Raw genomic sequence first — 22,608 nt, forward strand, 5'->3', positions numbered from 1 at the left:
AATTCTGTCCTCAAAAATTTAAATTCACTAACGCAAGATGAGTACACAAATAAATACAAAATATAGTCCAAGTAAATGTAAATGTATAATTTGAATGGAGGTTGCATATAAACAACTAGGGCCACACTTGAAGACCTAGAGGCCATATGTGGCCTCGAAACCAGAAGCTGCCCACCCCTGGGGGATCGGGAAAGACCTCCTGTGGGTAATGCTACTTGAGCTGAGTTTTAAAAGGAACTAAGGATTCTTTGGGCAGAGGCAGGGAATGAGAGCATTTCAGGATTAAAGCCTCTATGCAAAAGCATAGCAGTAGAAAATAGAATATTATGTACAGGTAACAGCAAATAAGCCAGTTTGATTGGAAAACAGGGTATGTGAGGGGGAATAAGATGAAATTAATCAGTAAAAGTAAGTTGGAATCAGGATGCAAAAGATTTTAAATGACAAAGGAGCCTGTGTCTTATCCTATACGCAACAGTGCCCAACTAAAGCATTTTGAGTATGATCAACTATGGAGGAGAGGCTGGGGAGAAGTGACTAAAAGCAGAGAAACCAATTAGAAAGCTACCTTTGTGAGAAGGCAGAAGGAAATGGATGTAAGCAGAGCAGAGGTAGGATCAACAAGACTTGGCAAATTATTGGATGCATAATATCCTAACTGAAATTTAACAGTAGTAAGAATAAGAACATAGAAAAGTAGGAGAGCAATGGAGGAAAAGTTTAATTGAAAATTCTGAGAAAGCATAGGAATAGATGGAGTCTTCCTTAAAATTATAAGTAGCATCTACTTAAAACCATCAGCAAGCATTATATGTAATGGGGATAAGCTAGATGCATTCCCAATAAGATCAGGAGTGAAACAAGAATGTCCATTATCACCCCTATTATTCAATTTGGTACTAAAATATTAGCTTTAGCAATAAGAGAAGAAAAAGAAGTTGAAGGAATTAGAATAGGCAAGGAAGAAACTAAGTTATCACTCTTTGCAGATGATATGATGATTTACTTAGAGAATCCAAGAGAATCAAGTAAAAAACTACTAGAAATAATAAAAAACTTTAGCAAAGTTGCAGGCTATAAAATAAACCCACATAAATCCTAGGCATTCCTATATATTACTAACTAAGCCCAACATCAAGAGAAATTCCATTTAAAGTTACTGTAAACACTATAAAATATTTGGGAGTCTACCTGCCAAGACAAACCTAGGACCTATATGAACACAATTACGAAACATTTCACACAAATAAAGTCGGATATAAATAAATGGAAAAATATCAGTTGCTCATAGTTAGGCCAAGCTAACATAATAAGAATGACAATTTTACCTAAATTAATTTACTTATTCAGTGCCATACCAATTAAACTACCAAAAATTATTTTACAGAGCTGGATAAAATAATATCAAAATTCATCTGAAAGAACAAAAGGTCCAGAATATCAAGAGAATTAATGAAAAGAAATAGGAATAAGGAAGGTGCCCTAGCCATACCAGAGGTTAAACTGTACTATAAAGCAGCAGTCATCAAAACTACTTGGTACTGGCTAAGAAACAGAGTGGTGGATCAGTGGAATAGGTTAGGTACACAAGACACAGTAGTCAACGACTATAGAAATCTACTCTTTTATAAACCCAAAGAATCCAGCTTCTGGGCTAAGAATTCACTATTTCACAAAAACTGCTGGGAAAATTGGAAAATGGTAGGGCAGAAACTGGGCATAGATCATTATCTTATACTGTATACCAAAATAAAGTCAAAATGCGTTCATGATTTAGGAATAAAGGCTGATACTATAAGCAATTTGGGAGAGCAAAGAATAGTTTATCTGTCAGATTTATGGGAAAGGAAAGAATTCATGACCCAACAAGAGATACAGAACATTACAAAATGCAAAATGGATCATCTTGATTATGTTAAATTGACAAGTTTTTGTATAAACAAGGCCAATGCAACAAAGATTAGGAGGAAAGCAGAAAATTGGGAGAAAATCTTTACAACCAGCATCTCTGATAAAGGCCTCATTCCTAAAATATATAGGGAACTGAGCCAAATTTATAGGAATACAAGTCATTCCCCAATTGAGAAATGGTCAAAGGATATGAACAGGCAGTTTTCAGAGGAAGAAATTATCTATAGGCATATGAAAAAATGCTCTAAATCATTACTGATTAGAGAAATGCAAATCAAAAACAACCCTTAAGTACCATATCTCTCCTGTCAGATTGGCTAACACGACAAAAAAGGAAAATGATAAATGCTGGAGAAGATGTGGGAAAATTGGAACACTGTTACATCGTTGGGGGAGTTGTGAACTGATCCGGCCATTCTGGAGAGCAATTTGGAACTATGCTTAAAGGGTTATAAAAATGTGCATGCCCTTCACCTAGCAATATCACTTCTAGGATCACAGAAGTAGGAAAGGGACCTGTATGAACAAAAATATTTATAGCAGCTCTTTTTGTGGTAGCAAAGAACTGGAAATCAAGGGGTGGCCCATCAACCAGGGAATGGCTAAACAAGTTGTAGTATATGAATGTAATGGAATACTATTGTGCTATAAGAAATGGGGAAGATATGGACTTCATAATAACCTGGAAAGACCTACACGATCTGATGCTGAGCGAGGAGAGCAGAACCAGGAGAACACTGTACACAAGCACAGTCACATTGCTTCTGTGATGATTAACCTTGATAGACTTGGCTCTTCTCAGCAATACAAGGTTCACAGACAGCTCCAAAGGACTCATGATGGAAAGAGCTATCCATATCCAGAGAAAGAACTACAGAGTCTGAATGCAGATTGAGGCAAACTATTTGCTCCTTTTTTTTTCCTTTGGTTTTGTTTTTTCTTTCTCATGATTCATTCCATCGGTCATAATTCTTCTTTACAACTTGACTATTGTGCAAATAAGTTTAATGCAAAGGTATATGTAGAACATATATCGGATTCCATACTGTCTTGGGAGGGGAAGAAAATTTGGAACTCAAAAACTTGTGGAACTGAGTGCTGTAAACTAAAAATAAAAAATCTAATTTAAAAAAAATTTTAAAAAGGAAAAGAAAATGTTGACTAAGACCAGCTTGTGTACTCACCACTTGAACATATTTTTGTACATTTTTATATGTCATGTCATATGTGTAACATATTATGTATGTGTACCTTCTTTACGTATCTCTAGATCAAAGTGCATTCGTTCTATCTTTGAATTTTCTTAGAGTACTTTGATCTCTCCAGTAGAAATTGTTTTTTGTCTTTATATTTCTAACATTGCATTTAGGATGTGCTTTATAACAGCTTTTTAAAATGTTAAATTACTCTTTACCTGTAAATCATTGCTTGTACCTTATCTTGTATCCTTATTTACTTATTGTGCCCCTTTAGTACCTTTGCCCAAACCCAGTACAATGTGAACACTAGCAACAGAAACTCGTGTGTGTGTATGTGAGTGTGTGTGTGTATATGTGAGTGTGTGTGTGTATATGTGAGTGTGTGTGTATGTGAGTGTGTGTGTGTATGTATGTGAGTGTGTGTGTATGTATGTGAGTGTGTGTGTATGTATGTGAGTGTGTGTGTGTGCATGTGAGTGTGTGTGTATGTGAGTGTGTGTGTGTGCATGTGTGTGTATGTATATGTGAGTGTGTGTGTATGTGAGTGTGTGTGTGTGTATCTTAAGTCTGCATTCCCAAGTTTCTTGTACATAATGGACACTTAATGAACATTTGTTGAATTAATTACTGGTCACATGAAATGTAATAAAGAAAAATATCAAGTCTTACACCTAGATTTAAAAAAACTGACTGCATAAATATTAAGATGTGGTTAGAAAGCAATTTGTGTGAAAAAGGGCTTTTTATAGACTACAAGCTCAATCTGTCAAAAGTATGACATGGCAGATGACACAGTTAAGGAGCTTTTGGGCTCTATTAATGGAAGAATAGCCTTCAAAGCATGAAGGGGATCATTTTAGCACACTGGTAAAAAAATCACATTGGGAGAATTATGGACAGCTCTACATTCCATATTTTGAAAGGACCTTTTAATAACCAAAGAAATGAGACAAGGATGAGGGGACATGACACTAGGCCAGGGGTACAGAACCTGTGGCCTCGAGGCCAAGTCTTACAGAACAAATCCTTTTATTAAGGGGATTCATTCTGTGAAGTTTGGATTCAGTCAAAGCGCTGCACTTGAGGACCTAGAGAACCACATGTGGCCTTGAGGCCACAGGTTCCCCACCCCTGCACAAGGCCTTACAAGGACTGGCTGAAAGATCTATAGATGTTTATTTTGGAGAAAAGAAGACTTTGAGAAGGACAAGACAGATAGAAAACTGTAATGTGAAAGGAGAAAAGGAAGAGTGAGTGGAAGTTATAGAGAAGCATATTGTAGTTCCGTTTATGGAAAAATGTCTTAACTAATACAGCTGTTCAACAATGAAGAAGGCTGCATTCAGGGGTAGAATCAGTGTCTTAAAGAGATTTCAGCTATTATACAGCCTAAACCTTACCCAAATCTTAAATTTCTCTGCACTTAAGGTCTTTAAGCACAGAATAGATAAATATGGGACGCTCCAGACAGGAGCCATACCCTGAGCAAAGGGTTGAGTTATTTTATTCCTAAAGTTTATTCATAAAGTCCCTTTCAATTTCATGTAATATGATTGTACAGAATTTCATCTATACAAAGTGATGTAAAATAATCTTGAATTTGTAAAATTTGTTTTAATGAGATATAGGATTATAGTGATTTATAGGCATCAGTCACAGACAATCAATCAATGACCATTTTTTAAATACCTATATGCCAAGGCATTGTGTTGGGCTCTGGGATATAAATACAACAAAAAAAATCAATACCTACTCACAAGGAGCTGACATTTAACAGGAATAGGGATGAAAACAAGTATATGGAATAAAGAAATATAAAGAGAACTAATATAAGTTGTAAAATATAAGGTTATTTGGGAGGAGAAGCTTTAGCATTTGGGGGCATAAGGAAAGGTTTCATGTAGAAAGTGGTACTTATGCTGCTCTTAAAGGAAGAAAGGGATTTTAGGAAGTGGAAATAAGGAGAGTGAATCCAGTCATAGGGGAAAGACAGTGCAAAGGCAAGAGAGATGGAAGATAAAGTATCCACTGCGTGTGGAGAACAGAGAAAAGGCCAGTTTGGCTAGTTCAAAGAGTTTAGGAGGGTGAGTAATGTACAACAAGGATGGAAAAATAAGTTAGGACTGGACTGTAAAGAGGTTTTAAAAGCTAAACCTTATATGATAATGATCTTTTGGGCAGACTAGTACAATCTAGATAATTTCTCAGGATAATATTTTTAAATACATAAAATGAAACAGAAAGAATCACAAAGGAAACCAATTATATTGAAGTACATTTATCAAAATATTCAAATAAAAAATGTTTCTGAACTGCAGGTTACAAACCCCTAGGCTAAACAGTAGAAGAGTTCATATTTTATTCTCAGGGGTAGGAAGTCACTGGAATTCACTGACTAGCAGAATGACATGGTCAAATCTGCACTTAAAGAAAATAATTTTGACAATAAGTATAATATATTGGAATTAGGAAAGACCTGAGGCAGGAAGATCAATTAGGAAGCCATTGCAATAATCTAGATAAGTGATGATAAGGACCTGAACTAAAGTAGTGATTGTAAGAGCAGACAGAAGGGTAGGAAGAGAACCAGGAGAGAGGAGTGGAAGGAAAACCCAGAGAGAATAAAGTATTGAGGAGAGAATAGTCAGCAGGGTCAAAGGCAGCAAGTAGGTCAAGAAGGGTGAGAACTGAAGAGAGACCTTCATATTGGCAATTAATGGATGACTGGTAACGGAAACAGCAGTTTCAACTGAGTGATAAGGATGGAAGCCAGACTGCAAAGAGCTGAGAAGTGAGAAGAAAGAAGTGTAAGTAATAGTTTTTTTTTCCTAAGAGTTTGGCTGAGAAAAAGAGGAGACAAAAAATGATAACTTGAGGGGATGGTAAGATATAGCAAAGGTTCTTTAAGGATGGAGGATATCTGGGCATGTCTGAAGGTGGCAGGGAAGGAACTAGTAGATATGAAGAGGCTGAAGATTACAAAGGAGTAATGATTGAACGCGCAATCTATGTCAGGGATGAAAAAGAGAGAAGAGAGAGCTCATATCACACTGCCTCAATTATCTCAGTAAAGTAAGAAGCAAAGTCCCCAGCTATGAGGGATGGGGGTGTTGCTGGAGAGGTGTAGTAGACTTCAGGAGATAAAAGAAAATTTGGAATACGTTCTACAGGCAGTATGAGATAGGGAATTGTTGTTCAGTCGCTTTTTCAGTCATGTTCAACTCTTGTGACCTCATTTAGGGTTTTCTTGGCAAAGATATTGGAGTGCTTTGCCATTTCCTACATCTCATCTGACAGATGAGGAACTGAGGCAAACAGGGTTAAGTGACTTGCCCAGGGTCACACAGCTAGTAAGCTTCGGAGGCCAAATTTGAACTCAGGAAGATCAGTCTTCCTGACTTCAGGCTAGCATTCTATCCACTGCAACACCTAGCTGCCTGGTGAATCAACTAGGAACACATGAATTTCAATGATTTATAATGTTTCTCACCTTTAATGCTATTCCCTCTTTATCTAGTCAAAGCCATCCTTTAAGAGTCAAAACACGAGATTACGAAGCCTTTGCAGAGCACTCAACCCTCCTCTAAATTCCTGTACCACTCACTACATCAATTCATTTGATAATCATGTGCCAACTCATATTTCCTGTACTGAACTGTTATTTATTTTTTTGGGGGGGAAGCAAGGCAATCGAGATTAAGTGACTTGCCCAAGGTCACACAGCTGGTAAGTGTTAAATGTCTGAGGTCACATTTGAACTCAGGTCTTCCTGACTCCAGGGCCAGAGCTCTATCCATTGTGCCATCTAGCTGCTCCTTGATATTTATCTTAAATTATAATTTAACGTTTACACATTTTTATGTTCTGCCTTTTCAATAAGACTAAGTTCCTTGAAGGCAGGCGTCATTTTAATATGTACCTAGCACAACGCTTTGGACAGAGTAGAAACTCTATAACTATTTACTGACTGTCTTTCCATTTATGCAGAAGTAAAAAGCCCTCTCTTATTGCAATAGTTTTTTTAAATTAGAGAAGATGAAATAATTTACTAAATTCTTATGAAATTGATACCCTCCAAAAAGGCACACAATGATATGATTTGAAAATAGTTCTAAAAATATAAGTTCATATGAAAGGAAAAAAAGACTGAAATATACTGTCCAATCATTTTCAGAAAAAAACTACTCTTTCAGTCTTTTTTATTTATAAGTGTTCACTTGATTACCATGGTTGCATTCTATACTGTTTTCTCTACAGTTCCATGATATTCCAATGTTCAAAACTCCCTTTACGGGGTTTATATTAGCTTATTACCTTGCTAGAAAAGAACAAAACGTATTAATCAATGTAAATTCCTGATACAAGTTTCCACAAGCTATATTACTTGTATGGAACAGCTTTTGCAAAACACAGTAAAACTATAAACACGAAAGCAAAAATTCTGATTTCAAATGAAACTAAATCAATTAAGTTTGCAAGCTAGAGTGAAAGGAAAATTTCAGTTTATACCCCACATCTCTGCTCACTTAGACAACTTTGTAGTCCATTAACAGTTTACGTGATTATGACCCAATCAAATTCACAGCTTTTTACCTTTGTATCCCTGGTCTGTTTCCCTGAGATCAATTACAGTAATTGGTTTAAAACTTAAATCCCAGAGGCGAATACAACCATCTCTGCCCCCAGTAGCAAATCCTTCCTCACATGCATTCATGCTGAAAATTCCTGCCTATGGGAAAAAAGGAAACATCACTTAATAACATTTGATTTTTTACAATTTCAACTGTGAAGGTAAAAAAAATATACTTAGAAATATGGAATAATTTCAGTTTATGGTATATAATGAAACATGAGAATTTATGGCAAAATTTAAAAGCCTAAATGATGGCCATATTTTAATAACTAGAACCATATATCACCTCTTTATTAACTGCATCATAAAAAGTGAATTGCATTATAATAAGTGAGAAGCAGCATGTCATTAGGAGGCTTGGGTTTAAGTCCTTGGACATATACTGGCTGCATGATTCTGGAATATCAGGTAGCCTCTCAGTGTACTGATCAACTAAGGCTACAAATTTCAAAGAAGGTGCCAACCTGTGTAAAGTTTCCTCTACAAAAGTTCCCTATACCAATGAAATCACAGGTGTGGTTCCTATTTCTGTTCGTAGGAAAAGGAAGCAATGATTTAGCTAATTTTATAAGTGAATAATCTAATGTTTCACTCCATTACTATAGAGAAGTTAGATTAATACTGTGATAAATGATGAAAATGGCAACAGTGCCAAAAACTCACTCCAGAGCTAATAGGCAACTTCACTGGTACTCAAAAGTATAGAGACAATTCCTGTACTCCCAATATATAATTGGGAGTTGATCTGCAATCACATTAGGAAAAAAGTATGATAGTAATGTAATATAGTAATAAACTGTTTAGAGGTTCATAAGTTTCTAAAATTAACATGAGCTATGTAAAATGCAAAATAGTATTTAAAAATAAGATTGCTATGAAATTGCCTGAAATAGATAATTTAGAAAACTCTGAGCTTCATTTTCCTTTTCACCTTATTTTAACAGTACTAATAATAGCAGTACTAATTATTTTTGTTTAAATTATTTAGTATATTAGGTGGTAGGAAAACTTTCATAAATACTGCTTCATGAATCTTTCAAATATGAGAATTATTTCAAAAACCATTAATGGGACATATATTAACTTTTCCAGACAGTTGTGAAAAACCAAAGAAATGCTACAGTATCAAATATGAAAAATATACATGTATTTACTTACATGAATTAATAGCTTTTTGACAGCCAGATCTATGATAGGACATCTCTTTCTTTAAACTCTGCTTCCATTTCAGAGATGGCATAATTACCCTATTGGTTGCTCAATTCCATTTCCACATGTTACATATTTTCCTTGATAATTTCTCCCAGTCAGCTTTAATAATTTACAATTATCTTTCTTGTTCACTTTACTTTCACTCTTGATAATGTTCCAATGATACTTCATGTAACTTTGCAAGTATGTTCGCACTAACCAATCAATCACAGGATGTCCAAGACCAATTTTTTTTCCTCACTATACCAGATTACTTTACAATTCTCTATGTTCACTACTCCTCTCTTTGCCAAACCAACTTTGTACCTACCTGGAGAAATCACTAAACCAAGACTGAGTAACCATTTTGTCCCTATATTATGGACAGTTAAACAAAACAGAAAGTTGGGAAGATGATGACCAGGTGGAGAAAGAGACGTACATACAATGAAATATAGACAGATGGTGACAAAGGAAATGAGAAAGATAAGAAAAATAAAGGCAGTGACAACTGCAGCAAAAGCACAGGCGGCAGGTAAGCATATCCTTTAATGGAGTCCCCATCTTAAAAGTCTTTTCTAGGCTTTACTTAAAATTACTACTAAACATTGCTACAGCTATGTTTCATTACCCCAAATTTAAGGTACTTGATGAGTAAGCCAAAGATTACAGTAATTGCTTAATTAAGATCTTTCTTCATCTTTGCTGTTCATTGAAGCATAGAGCCTTGCATATAGCACACACTTAATGTTTACTGCATTGAATTAAAGCTATCCTTTTCCAGAAAAGGTATATTCCTCCCATTTCCACTTCAACCAGTGGGCTATCCTTACACAATGTCCCTCTACATCTACGACACTTTTAGTTTAAAAGTTTGGCTAAATTTTAAAGAGTAATTTCTTATATAGGTCTGAATAGGTATGATTACATATTACTTTTAGAAGTATTTTTGGTTTATTTTGTTTTTTAAAGGAACCATAATTTCTTCAGTATTGGGAGCCACCTTAAAGGACTTCCTCTATGAATACTGATAGGCACCTTGCCTGCAACTTATTTTCTTAGACAGTCACCTGGGGCACTGAAAGTTTAAGTGACTTGTCCAGGATCACATATCTAGCATGTGTCAGAGGAAGGACTTGAACTCCAGTTCTTCCTGACTCTGTAGCCAGCTTTCTATTGACTATGGCAGGCTGCCTCTCCCAGTCTATCTTCTATTAGGTTCAATTTGATATTCTCTATAAAAACTGAAAGAATGACTAAAACGATAAGTACTTGAACTTCTCAGAGAAAAGTCCACATGTTATTCCTACAAAACCAACATTTTATCTCATCTGAACGAATCTTGTTTTACATGTTGTGCACAGTAAAAAAAAATTAAAGTTTAAATCATGTATTTATACTTTATACAAGTATTACATAGATCAGTTAAGACTTTAAAAGCACTCTGGTACTAGATACCAAAGTGATTTACTTGGGAAACTTCAGCTATGTAAGAATTTTTAGTCATGTAACCACAATCACAGAATTAGAAAATTTATTTTTATTCCTAATCCATTAATAGGAAAATAATGGCATGTATTCTTGCTGATAAAAAGAGTGCTAGACTGGTACATTAGTTTAACCTAATTTAAAACATCTAAATAATAATTTAAATTTATTTATTGTTCCCCACTAAGACATACTTAATGTCGGTAAAACATTTTAGTTAAGTAATTAGTGTCTCTGTTACTTAAAATCTAGCTTTGGTTTGATAAATACACACATATATATGTGTATACACATACACACTTAAATATCCTGAGCAGGTATTAACAGAGCTTCCTATATTTAAACACCCAAAGATTTTTTAGAAGACTACTTAACTACTTTGACTGACAATCCCAAAGGAAAATATACACAAAGACTTCATATGGAGATCCCAAAATGTTGGCCATATGGAGTCCAAATTCAACAAGTACATAATTCAGCTGAAATAATGCAGCTACACTGTGTGTCATTTGGTAAAGTTTCACCAAAAGTAGAAATAACTTAGTCATGACATGGGATCATACCACAGGGACTTAACGAAATATAAGCACAAAATAAAAGTACAAATTATTTTATTTAAAAATGAGTATAGAAATTATCAGTAATAGAGTTTTACATTTTCTTGGGCTGATGTTCACTTTGATCAGATGCATTAATGAACAAAACATCAGTAGAGAAAGGAATGAAAATTATGATGGTAGATATTTTAAAAATCAGAGGAAGGAAAAACTTTTTTGCAATCTGCAAGGCTACATTAATACTAACCTAAGATACTATCTAACTTCACTTGAACTATACAAGCACTGAGAATATACAAGGCTCTAAGAACAAGACTATTATTCTCTTCCTTTTTCCTAGCCAAAAGAAAAGTATAGTAAGCAAAGGTGAGAACACTTTTAGATCAGTATACATTTGAATGATGTAAAGGTAAAATGCAAATTTACAAAATCAGTGTAGAAAAGGTCTGATAGTAGCACCAGTATCTAACAGTATGTAAAGACATGCTGAAAGAAATGTCCGTTTGAACATGCTGGTACTATAATATACTAGAAAAAGCTTATTCAACAAAGCTTACATTCAAGGGTAGCAAGGAAGAGGATGTCCAAACCTGTGATTTCATCAGTATTAAGGAACTCCCACCCAGTGTAGAAAATCTCTCATCAATACAGATCAGCAATTTTCTCCAACTTGGATCTTAGAATTTTGCAGGGAGCACCGAGAGGCAAAGTAAATTGTCATAGTTACACACCGAGTATGTGTCAGAGGCAGGACCTGTATTTAAGACTTCCTGACTCTAAAGCTACCCACTCTGTTCACTAGATCAGTCTGCCAACCAAATAATAGATTATAGTAGAAATATACTTACTGCATGTGCTCCTTGTATTGTACGTATAAGATTGACTCCTTTCCATACATAGACATCCCCACTGAGTGCGCCGGAATATGTTAATTCATCTCTTGCACAGGCAAGGCACAATATTGTCTGAAGATCACCAGCCTTACCAAAGACACCTCGCTTTGGAGTCAAAGAGTTTCCACACAAACTCCAGAACTATGAAGATAGATAATAAATGCAAATTAGAAAATACTTTTTAGAAATTATATTTACATAAATTTATATATGGTTGATGAAGTAGGAATATGATGGGAGATTTGTTTAAAGGATTAGAAGACACAAGACTAAAAAATTCTCTAACGCTACTGCAGTATTGGATTAACAGTTAATGTCAGAGTCTGTGTTCTGCACTCACTAAAATTGTTTGGGTCTCACTTTTCTTAAAAACTAGGGCATTAGACTTCATGATTACTTTAAAGTTCTTTCCAGTTCCAACTTTTTATAGTGATAGGGAGAAGACCTATGATTTCATTGGTTCAGGGAGCTCCCAGGTAAGGAGTTCCTGCAGGTGGACCCTATGTCTGCAATTTATAGCCTCAGAAAGCTGCCTAAACACAGTGCTTCTTAAACTTTTTCCACTCCCAACCCCTTCAGCCCAGAGAAGTTAAGAGACTGCCCAAAGTCACACAACTAGTCAGTATGTGTAAGAAGTGGAACGTAAATCCAGTCCTTCTTGATTACAAGCCCAACCCTCTACCCACTATCCCATGCTACCCCTGTTGTTTATGATTCGATGGTATTTATAAAGATCCTTATAACTTTCTTATTTTGTATACATTATACTTATATATTATATACTTAGTACAGAACCTATATTAAACTTTCCAAATGGAAGGGTAACAGTTTAGGTTGGCTATCTACATGAACAACAAAAAGAACATTGGATAGAACACATGATTGGTTCATCTAATCTATAATTATGTCTTAGTGACAAGAAGGTTCTGTTCTAGATCTAGTTTTCTGATTGAGCAGACTCATTATCCTCAATTATAGTATTCCTCTACATTTTACAATTCCCTTCCCCTGAAATAATTAAAAACTTGTTAGTAATGACCTATGTAGCCCCTTTGGAAGCCAGGGAAACTATTTGTAACCCTGATTTTTAAAAAATAATACAAGTTAAGTAAATTTAGTAAATAGTGTACATATAGGGAAAACAAGAAAGAATGGAAAAGGTCTGCTAGGATAGATATAATTTTTAAACATTAATTCTTACTGAAAAAGTTAATACAAAATAACCATATTCAAACTATAGAGAAAATAAATTATTCAGTGGGCTTGTACATCTTACTAAGAACTACAAACTTTAATATGCTTTACTGGTACTTTATACACGTAATCTTTTTTCTCCTTCAAATTCTATCTTCCAGGATTCTTATCTATTCAAGTAACAAATGACTGCTTCATTGAATTAAGATTTTATTTGGTTCCTAATTATCAAAACTTGTATTAATTACCTTCTAAGTCTCTTTCATGGAAATGAATTTCTCTGATGTGCTGGTTACTAAGAAAAACTACTATGTTTCATAGTCTTTACTTGGAAAAAGAGGATACAAACCTACTCCTAGTACAACTAAAATTTCCTCTTTAATGGCACAGTAAGTTTATAAACTAAGAGGTGAGCTTTTGGCTCTATATGAAACACTAGGAATATTAGTATCATGAATGATATTTATGAATGTACATGGAGTCTGAGATGAGTGAGTAATCCAAGGTCAAACAACCAGCAGTGGCTTATAGAATTTGAGGCCAGGACATCACTCAAAATCTAGGGTTCCTTTTTATCATAACTAAATGCATCAGAGGTCAATGTTCTTGAAGGGGATCCACAAAGGAATATGACATAAGAAAGATAAGGCTACATACTGGAGTGGAACTCTGCAAGTAGGCCTCTGAGGCTCACTGGAAATTAAGTTACATGGCAGCTTTACTATTTAGCTGAAGAAAAAATTACCGCTAATTTTGACCTTAAGTTTCTCATAAACACTGGAACAACCACTGACAAGGGCTTTAAAATATGAACTGCAAATATAAAATTTAAAAATACAAGTGAGGATTTTCATATTTCAAATGGCTGTACAAATTTAAGCAGCAGTATGAAATTCAATTTTGGGAAAAAAATAAAATAACACTGATGTGGCTGAATGGGGAAAAAAAGACACATTGATTACCTTAATATGTTTTACACCACAACTGACAAGTTTATTTGGTTGATACAAGTCCCAAGAAATGTCAAATATCTGTAAATAAACAGGAATTGCAGTTAAACTCATCTTTTAATAATATTTCAGTCTCATACTAAATATGACCGAAAGTCAAAACCCCTCCTGTCTTAATATTATGCTACCCATTAAAAACATATGATTCCACCTTCAAAATATGAAGTTATTGTGATACATGCAATTGGACTATTACCTGTGATTCTACTGAAACAGAAGAGTAAGCTTCCTCTACTAAAGGAGATCTTATCTGCAAATTACAGTTTTAGAGAAGTGCCTAAGGACACTCAGAGGTTAACTGTCTTACCCAAAGTTCCACAGTCACTATGGATCAGAGAAGGACTTGAACCCAAGTCTTCTCGGCTTTGAGGTCAGCTCTTTATCCACAATATTACTCTTGTCTTTTCTCTTTTTACACATTATTCATATAAATTTTATGAAAAAAAAGGAAATGAAAATTTTACTATATATATATGTATATTCCTCATCTCTTCCTTAAAACCATAAATCTCTAAATAATGTATCCATTAAAGAAATCTTTTAAACAAAATAAGCACCACATTGAAAGTACATAGGGCTAGAAAGAAATAGCTTTCTTGGTAAATAAAGTGACTTCCCTGCGATTCAGTTATATATCAGTGAAGAACCTTGAACTCAGGTATTCCTGACTCCGAGGCCAGTTCTCTATATACTATACCACACTGCCTCAAGCGATTATACAATATTCACTTACGGATATATCAGAGAGCTTTTTAAAAAATACTAATAAAACCTCTATATAATATTTTCAAGACTCAAGAAATGAGCCAGTGAAACCATTAATATGGTAAAATTTAATATCACAAAATTCTAGTACGATAAGATAATTAAATATATTTGCATGTTTATTATTATAGTTTTCAACCCATATTTAATTAAGAAGAAAAAGTTGCATAGCATTTAACAAAGACAGAACCTTGAAAATGGTTTATGTGGTTAGTTTCATACCAGTTGAAAGAAAAGAGAAGAAAAATAGAAGTGGCTATGTAAAAGAATTCTAATATATATTTAAAATTTTTGTGAGCAATATGCTTTTCCTCTAAAATTTCATAAAATATATCCATTTTGAGGTGTACTAAATTCACTCCATTAATTTCTCTGGTGTCAATGACCATAGACACATTCTTAGCCTACTGAAATCAATCAATATAAGGTTTTCCCCAAAAGATCTTACACTTACCTAGCCCCAATCTGATAAATACATCTCTGTTCCAAAACTTGTTTTTTTTTTGCATTTGCTCTAAAATTGGAGTTCTAATTAAAGAGTTCCTATTCATAACAATAACGCAACAAAGAATAAAACTCAAAGCCCCACCAAATCAGGAATTCCACGGAGAATACTTACTCTGTCTGTGTGCCCAGGAGCCATGGATAACATTTTTCCTTTTCTCCAATCCCAAACACAGATTGCATTTTTTGAATCCAGTCCAACAGATACCAAGCGCTGACATTTTCAGTGAGATGAAGAGAAAAATGAATAAATCAAGTCACAGAAATATGTAGATGGTAAACATTTTACACATCGCCTTTAAGCCTGAATGAACTGAACGGATATTACACTAACAACAACTACTAATATCTATCTAATATTTACTATGTGCCGGGCGCTGTGCGTGCTTCACGATGATCTCATTTGATCCTCACAACGGCCCTCAGAGGGAGGCATTACTATTAACCTCATTTTTCAGCTAAGGAAACTAAAGCACACAGAGGTTAAATGACTCGCCTAAGGTCACACAGCTACTAACTGTTGGAGACCACATAGGACTCAGATCTTCCTCACTCTAAGCCCATGTGCTCCATCTACTATGCCACCTAGCTTCCTCAACTACATGTTTCAGGCAAATAGTAAAATAGATTCATAGATATTTTAGAAAGTCGTCTTTATTTCATATTGTTAAAAGATATCATTTGGGAAAAATTAATTAGTACAGAGAGCAGTTTTTAAAAATTACTAGTAATAGCCATGTTAACACAATAATGAAAATGCGCATATTTGGGGAAAGTTTCAATCATGCTAACTCTCAACCATCTATGTATTCATAAAACAAAAAAAAATCCTAAACGGAGGCAATGGGGTCGAGTGGGTTGTCCAGGGTCATACTGTTAGTAAGTACCTGAGGCTGCATTTGAACTCAAATCCTCCTGACTCCGGGGACATTTGCTCTATCGACTGTGCCACTTAGAAGCCCCTTAAAAAATGGATTTTTGAATTTTCTTTTTATCTATTTGTTTCAACTTTCCTACTAAACTTAAGAGAAAAATGCTAACAAATAGCAAGTCACTACGTTTGAGATCCATAACTCTTTATATTCTTGCAGTCTAGTCAATGAAGAGTAAAATGGCCAGGGTGGGGGTGGGGGTGGGGAAGTGCTGCTTCCCCTGTGGATTTCCAGGCCAGATCCTCACTACGTTTCCCCCATTAGAATGAGTTCATGAAGGCAGGGACTTTTGTATGTCTAGCACCACTCACATAAGAACCTTTTTCATTTATTCATCTTCTATAAAAGAAATAGCAGCAAAAGATAATTCGAATCTCCCAAGTTTATTATAATAAAATCTAAATTTTCTGTTATATTTCATACAATTCACATTTCTAAAATATTACCTTTAAAGTCTGTAGACTAGAACAACTGTTACAATACGTTTTCCTACACAACTCTTGCTACAGATGATAGAATTTCACTCATTACTTATTGAAATTCAGTAACCAAATTATTTCTTTTTTATATGTAAATACCAAATCCTGATAATTCAATTCAAAACATATTTCTCTGGCCAAAATATTTGGTTTAGGTGCCTACAAAACCTAAATTGAACAATTATAAATTCTTTACCTTCTCAAATGGAAAACTGATCTTTTTTTGGTATAGATAGACCCTGCCTGATCCTACTGTTGTCTAAGACTAGGGTTAGGCTCCCTGTTCTGCTAGACTCATGTAGCCTTGTCTCCTCCAGAGCCACGTTGCCTGGATGCCATATTCAGCACATACTGCTTAATACTGGTCTTCCCCTACCTCCCGCTACAGATGAGGATGAGGCCACTGGGTTGCCTCTCACTGCACTGGCTGTTTATCTCCTGCCTCAAAGTCAATGAGTTTAATGGGTTACCCTGCATACTTAATTCCATTCTGGCCCTGTCTCCCGCTTTCAGACTGGGCTGCATTATATTTTGACTGCTACCTACCCTAGCTTATCCTTGATCTGCTCTTCTGCGGGATTCTGGTAGGTGGTCTTTTTTGTACACACCTAGAATGGATGGAGATTACAGGTGATTCTCATTGGTTTTCTTTATCATTGTTTCTTCTACTGCATTTCTAGAGTTTCACTGGAGGAACTAATGTGGGAACTGGGCTCCATTAGGTCTTACCATACCATCATCTTCCCACAGTCTTTCAACCTCATTCAAAAATAGCTTAAAAAAAAACCCACACAGCTAAATTTTCAGCTTCATACTGTGGGACCAAGTGAAAATTCTGAATCTAAAGGAAAGGTTAGACTAAATGACCTCAAGCTATGTGAATTCTAACCCTAGCTTATGCTGACTTGCTGATTTGCTTACCCTGGAGAAGTGAAAAAGTAAACTTCTCTAGGCTTCAGTTTCATTGCTAACTTAATCTTACACAGAAATTGCCTTCTCCCAGCAAATATAGGCCCTTACAACTTAGAATCATAGGCTCATATGGAAAGAACCTTAGAGATCACATAGTTTGATCCTCTAGCTTTACTGATAAGGAAACTAATGTACAGAGATAAGAAGTGTTTTGACAAAACATTCCTAAATGGAATGGGCTCTAGGAATGCAGATGAATTCTCATCCATGGCTCTTCTAAACAGATCTGGAAAATGTACCAGTCTAAATCCTGATGGGAAAATTCAGAAAAAATCACAGTGAATCCTTTGCTCAGCCCAGGTTGGCATAAGGAGACAGACAGAGAAGTCTGCGGACACTGCGGACTGGGCCAAGACAGGAGCACACCACTCCAGTGTCTAGGGAGAGACTGTACACCAGGCAGAGAAGAAATGCCAGGCCTCTTTTGAGGTGGCAAAAATGTAAATTTAGAGGGTGCCCATAATTTGGGAAATGAACAAATAAGTTATAGTATATACATGTAATAGAATAGTACTGTTTTGTAAGAAATACAAAGTGGATGACTTCAGAGAAATCTAGGAAATTTTATATGAACTCATGCCCAGTGAAGTGAAGAGAACAATTTTAGTCAATGACAACAAGATAGTAAAGGCAAACAACTTTGAAAGAATTAGGAACTATGACTAGTATAATAACCAACCACAATTCCTGAAGACCGTTGATAAAACATGCTATCAACCTCTAATAGAGCAGTAGTCAAAATGAGACAAATATGTTTTTTGGCCACAGCAAATGTAGAAATTTGTTTTGACACACTATATGTATTTCTACTGTGTTTTTATTTATTTCTCAAGGTGGAGGGGGGTGCCATTTATGGTGAAAGATTTTTGCTGATTGAAAAAATAAATATACATATATATGTTAAACAAAATTCACAAAGCTAGTTAGATACAGAGTCTTTATTTGAATTCATGTTTTCCAACTTATTAGGGGATAGGGTAGAGTAATTCACTGTTCCCCTTTGGGTACAATCACATTTCTATCACATTATTACTAGGGGTTTAGAGAAACAACCTCCATAAGATCATAAAATTGCTTGTTGCAAAGGACCTTAAGTAGTCCAAGGGTTCTTGACCTTTTTTTGTGTCTTCAGCCCTTTTGTGATTCTGATAAAGCCTATGGACCATGTTTCAGAACAATTTTTAAATACATAAAATAAAATGAGGCATCTAAACAATAAGATAACATCTTCCCTTTAAAGTGGAAACCAAGAAAGCTTTTTTAAGAAATAAGGAAACAGTTACTATTACACTACCACCTCTGACTCCAAAAAGTACTTACTGGGAATCTAATCTAGGACACCATTCAATCAAAATTACAACTATTAAAAAAACTTTTCTAGGAATCATATTGCAAAATTATACTGGGCATCTAAAAGGAAAAACACAGAAATACTCCTTATAATAAAATAATTATGATCTTCAATCAGCTAGTCAAAGGAGACCTTCAATATTTTATATAAAAAGAACCTTCTCAATTTCTGTTAGTTTGGTATTTTTGAAGAAATGGCATGTATGGAAATCTACTTCTGGAATATTTAGTACTACATGGCTAATTTTAAAGCAGGAATAATAAATTAATAAAAAGCAAATTAAGAAGTTTGAGATGATTTTAAGAGTAAGGTTTACTATTAGCATACACTACTAAAATAATATTTGCAGCATAGCCATGGAAAGAAAAATGAATATTTGTCAACAATCAATTATCTTTTAAAATCTGAAAAACTAAAACAATTCACTTAAGTAAAAATTAATTAAGCACCTATGATGTGCCAGGCATTGTGCTAAAACTCCGCTAAAGCTTTTTTGTTCTTCCTTCATTCCTTGCTGATGGGACATAACTAACATTTTAGGGACAGACATTTAATTAGTGGTGATTTTACAATTATTTTAGTAAATCTGCATATTAAAGCAAACAGCTTTCCAATTCTGATGTCTATCTACACAGAAGTAACAGATAAAAAGCTCATCATCCTAGAGCATCCATCCTACACTTTTCATGAAAAAAGTCCAAACTCAATGGCCTTTTGAAATACTAAAAACTACAGTCAGTATAATTCAATCTATGAAAAACTAATTTTAAGACTTTTTTCCATTTACTCTACATCTACTTTGTGTTATCTGGCAGTCGTTGTCCATTACATTTTTTATTGCTAATAACCAGGCAATATTCTACTAATGTATAATCAGTATGACTTTAAAGGTAAATTATTTAGCTGGCAAGAACAAATCAGTTTCGTTCAGCTAAACAAAAAGTTCTGAGAGATCTAATTACTTGGAATGTTCAACTACTACATTCTAATAAACAAAAGTTTTTCAATTAAAACATAACAACTAATAACATCTAACATCATAACAAGTCTTTGCAGTACATGTTTTTAAAACATTATTTAGGAAAAAAACACATACTTGCCCATCCAAGTCGAATGATAAGCAAGCTATACCATGTGTATGAATATCCTTAAGCACTGATATAGTTTGCACCGTGTATGAGTCCCAAACACAGATATATGGTTCTTTCCCAACTTGTCCAGTTGCTACCAAAACTCGCTCAGGATGCAATGCAAGGCTGCCAAAAAAAAAAATAACACTTTTAAATAATTGCCTGTAGATATTTCATAGTATTTAGGTTGTATTTTAAAATTATTTTAATTTAAAAGAACTTTTATAGAACTATATTAGTCACAATTTTAATACACTTCTGCTTAAGTATTCACAAGACATCAATTTTACCTGGCTATTCATAATAATCCTCCACTAAAATCCTATTCTGAAGACTAATTACGAGATGGAAGTAAGCAAATGCTCTTTAAAGTCACATCAACAATAGCAAACTCTAGCACATCCCATTAAACTTGAAAGTTTTCAAGTATGAATCTGGTAATAGACTATACATGTCTGTTACCTAATAACTGATTGAGCTAACTTCGAAATAGCTCATCCAGGTTGGCTGCGGAGTGATACATTTTTAAATAATCATTCTCTCTACTAAGTTGTAGAAGGATTGCAAGCTATACTAGTGGAAGCAACACCCAAACCAACAACATTAAAAATCCTTGGAAGTGGTGAAGTATTCTTCTAGTAATAAATCCAGTGAAATGATGACTTCAAATACTCATTTGGCATTCTGATATCATCAGTGTGCATCTTTTCTTCCTACAAAATTCCTCCACAAATCATCCATTCCTGCCCATCCCATGCAACTCTTCCCCGTATCCTCCTGTAACAAGTTCACTATAAGGAGTACACTGGTGCTAAAAGCCTTCTTTTCTCTTGACACTTTGAGAATAATAATGGAACACAAGGACTGTCCATCAGTGATTCTTCATTCTCACATGTCCAGCCCATCTTCTTTTTAGTTCATATATTTTTTTCATGGCATCCTTTGTTCCAGTTTTCTTTCAATAATTCTTTTACACAGTTTGTTGCAAACTACTCACACCCTCCACATGTCTCTCCTGCAAGTAATATTTTCAATAGTTTATATATTATAATGTTCCTCAATTTGCATTCACACAACAATGCTAAAGGAATATTGTTATTAAAAATGGGTTTCCCCTCCCGGCCTCGCCAGGAATTATGTGGTCACTAAAGAATGATGTGATTTTCCAATCCTGACATTCTCCCCTCTCTAAGAGGCAGCTAGATGGTACAAGGAATAAAGCACTGGGCCTGGAGTCTGGAAGTTGTTGTTCAGTCATTTTACTGGTGTCTGACTCTTTGTGACACCATTTGGGGTTTTCTTGGCAAAAACACGGGAATGGTTTGCTATTTCCTTCTCCAGTGGATTAAGACAAACAGGGGTTAAACGACATGCCCAGGGTCACACAGCTAGTGTCTGAGGCCATTTTTAACTCAGGTCTGCCTGACTCCAGGTTTGGTACTCTATCCACTGTGATACCTAGCTGCTCCTAGGAATCAGGAAGATCTTCAGACACTATCTGCGTGGGCAGTCACTTAAACTCTGTCTGCCTCAGTTTTCTCAACTGCAAAATGGGGATAATAGCACCAACCTCTCAAGATTATTGTGAAGATCACGAGATAATATTTGTAAAGTGCTTAGAACAGTGCTTGGCACACAGTAGATGCCAAATAAATGCTTGTTTCCTTCCTTTCTATTGAATTCTGAACCCAACTCATTCGTTTGTGATGTCTATCTGAGGTAAAGATATACCGATGGACAGGGAACCCATGATGTTATTATCCATGCTCCTAAAATACAAACGCTAGAGAAAGCCTAATTCAGATGTTAGAAGGAATTAGCACAGCAGCTCTTTCTAACGGATTTACAAAGATCTCCTCTTCTTCCTCACTCCATTTTCTCTTATAGAATCTCAAAGGGCTCTCAATGACCAGAGAAGCTCTCATCTCTTCACAACAACCCTATAAAGTGAGTAGAGCAGATGTTTTTATACCCATTTTAGGAGGCTAAGGAAACAAGGTGAGAGGTGAAGTAATAACAAATTCCATTTAATTCAGTTAAGTTTTGCCAACTGCTTACTATTTGTAGGGGAAGCTCGGTGGTGCAGTAGATAGGATGCCAGACCTAGAGTCAGGAACACTCATCTTCCTGAGTTCAAATTTGGCCTTGTGTGACCCAGGGCAAGTCACTCGCCCAAACTTGCAAGATTTGCCTCATTTCCCTCATCTGTAAAATGAGCTGGAGAAGGAAGTGGCAAATCTTGCCCCCAAACCCCCAAAAAGGGTCACAAAGAGCTGGAAAACTAAACACTACTATACAAGGATCTATCACGAATCTCTGCTATGACAGACACTTTGATGGGCACACATTTCTGTGTTCTATACCTCATCTGAATCTAATAATTGAAAGACTGAACAAAA

At 35.2% G+C, this 22,608-nt stretch overlaps 1 protein-coding gene across 1 annotated transcript in view; it reads right to left on the reverse strand.

Moving 5' to 3' along the window:
* EML5 (EMAP like 5) overlaps positions 1-22,608 on the reverse strand; it is a 186,527-nt gene that overhangs the window by 162,856 nt on the left and 1,063 nt on the right. The window contains exons 2-7 of the mRNA XM_036736732.1: positions 22,049-22,149; positions 20,176-20,335; positions 15,461-15,559; positions 14,029-14,097; positions 11,828-12,013; positions 7,704-7,839 (exon numbers count right to left, since the gene is read on the reverse strand). Of these exons, the coding sequence (XP_036592627.1) occupies positions 7,704-7,839; positions 11,828-12,013; positions 14,029-14,097; positions 15,461-15,559; positions 20,176-20,335; positions 22,049-22,149 (751 nt within the window). The remainder of the gene's footprint in view (positions 1-7,703; positions 7,840-11,827; positions 12,014-14,028; positions 14,098-15,460; positions 15,560-20,175; positions 20,336-22,048; positions 22,150-22,608) is intronic.

This window comes from Trichosurus vulpecula, chromosome 8 (assembly GCF_011100635.1).
Source record: "Trichosurus vulpecula isolate mTriVul1 chromosome 8, mTriVul1.pri, whole genome shotgun sequence".
Taxonomy (NCBI): Eukaryota; Metazoa; Chordata; class Mammalia; order Diprotodontia; family Phalangeridae; genus Trichosurus; species Trichosurus vulpecula.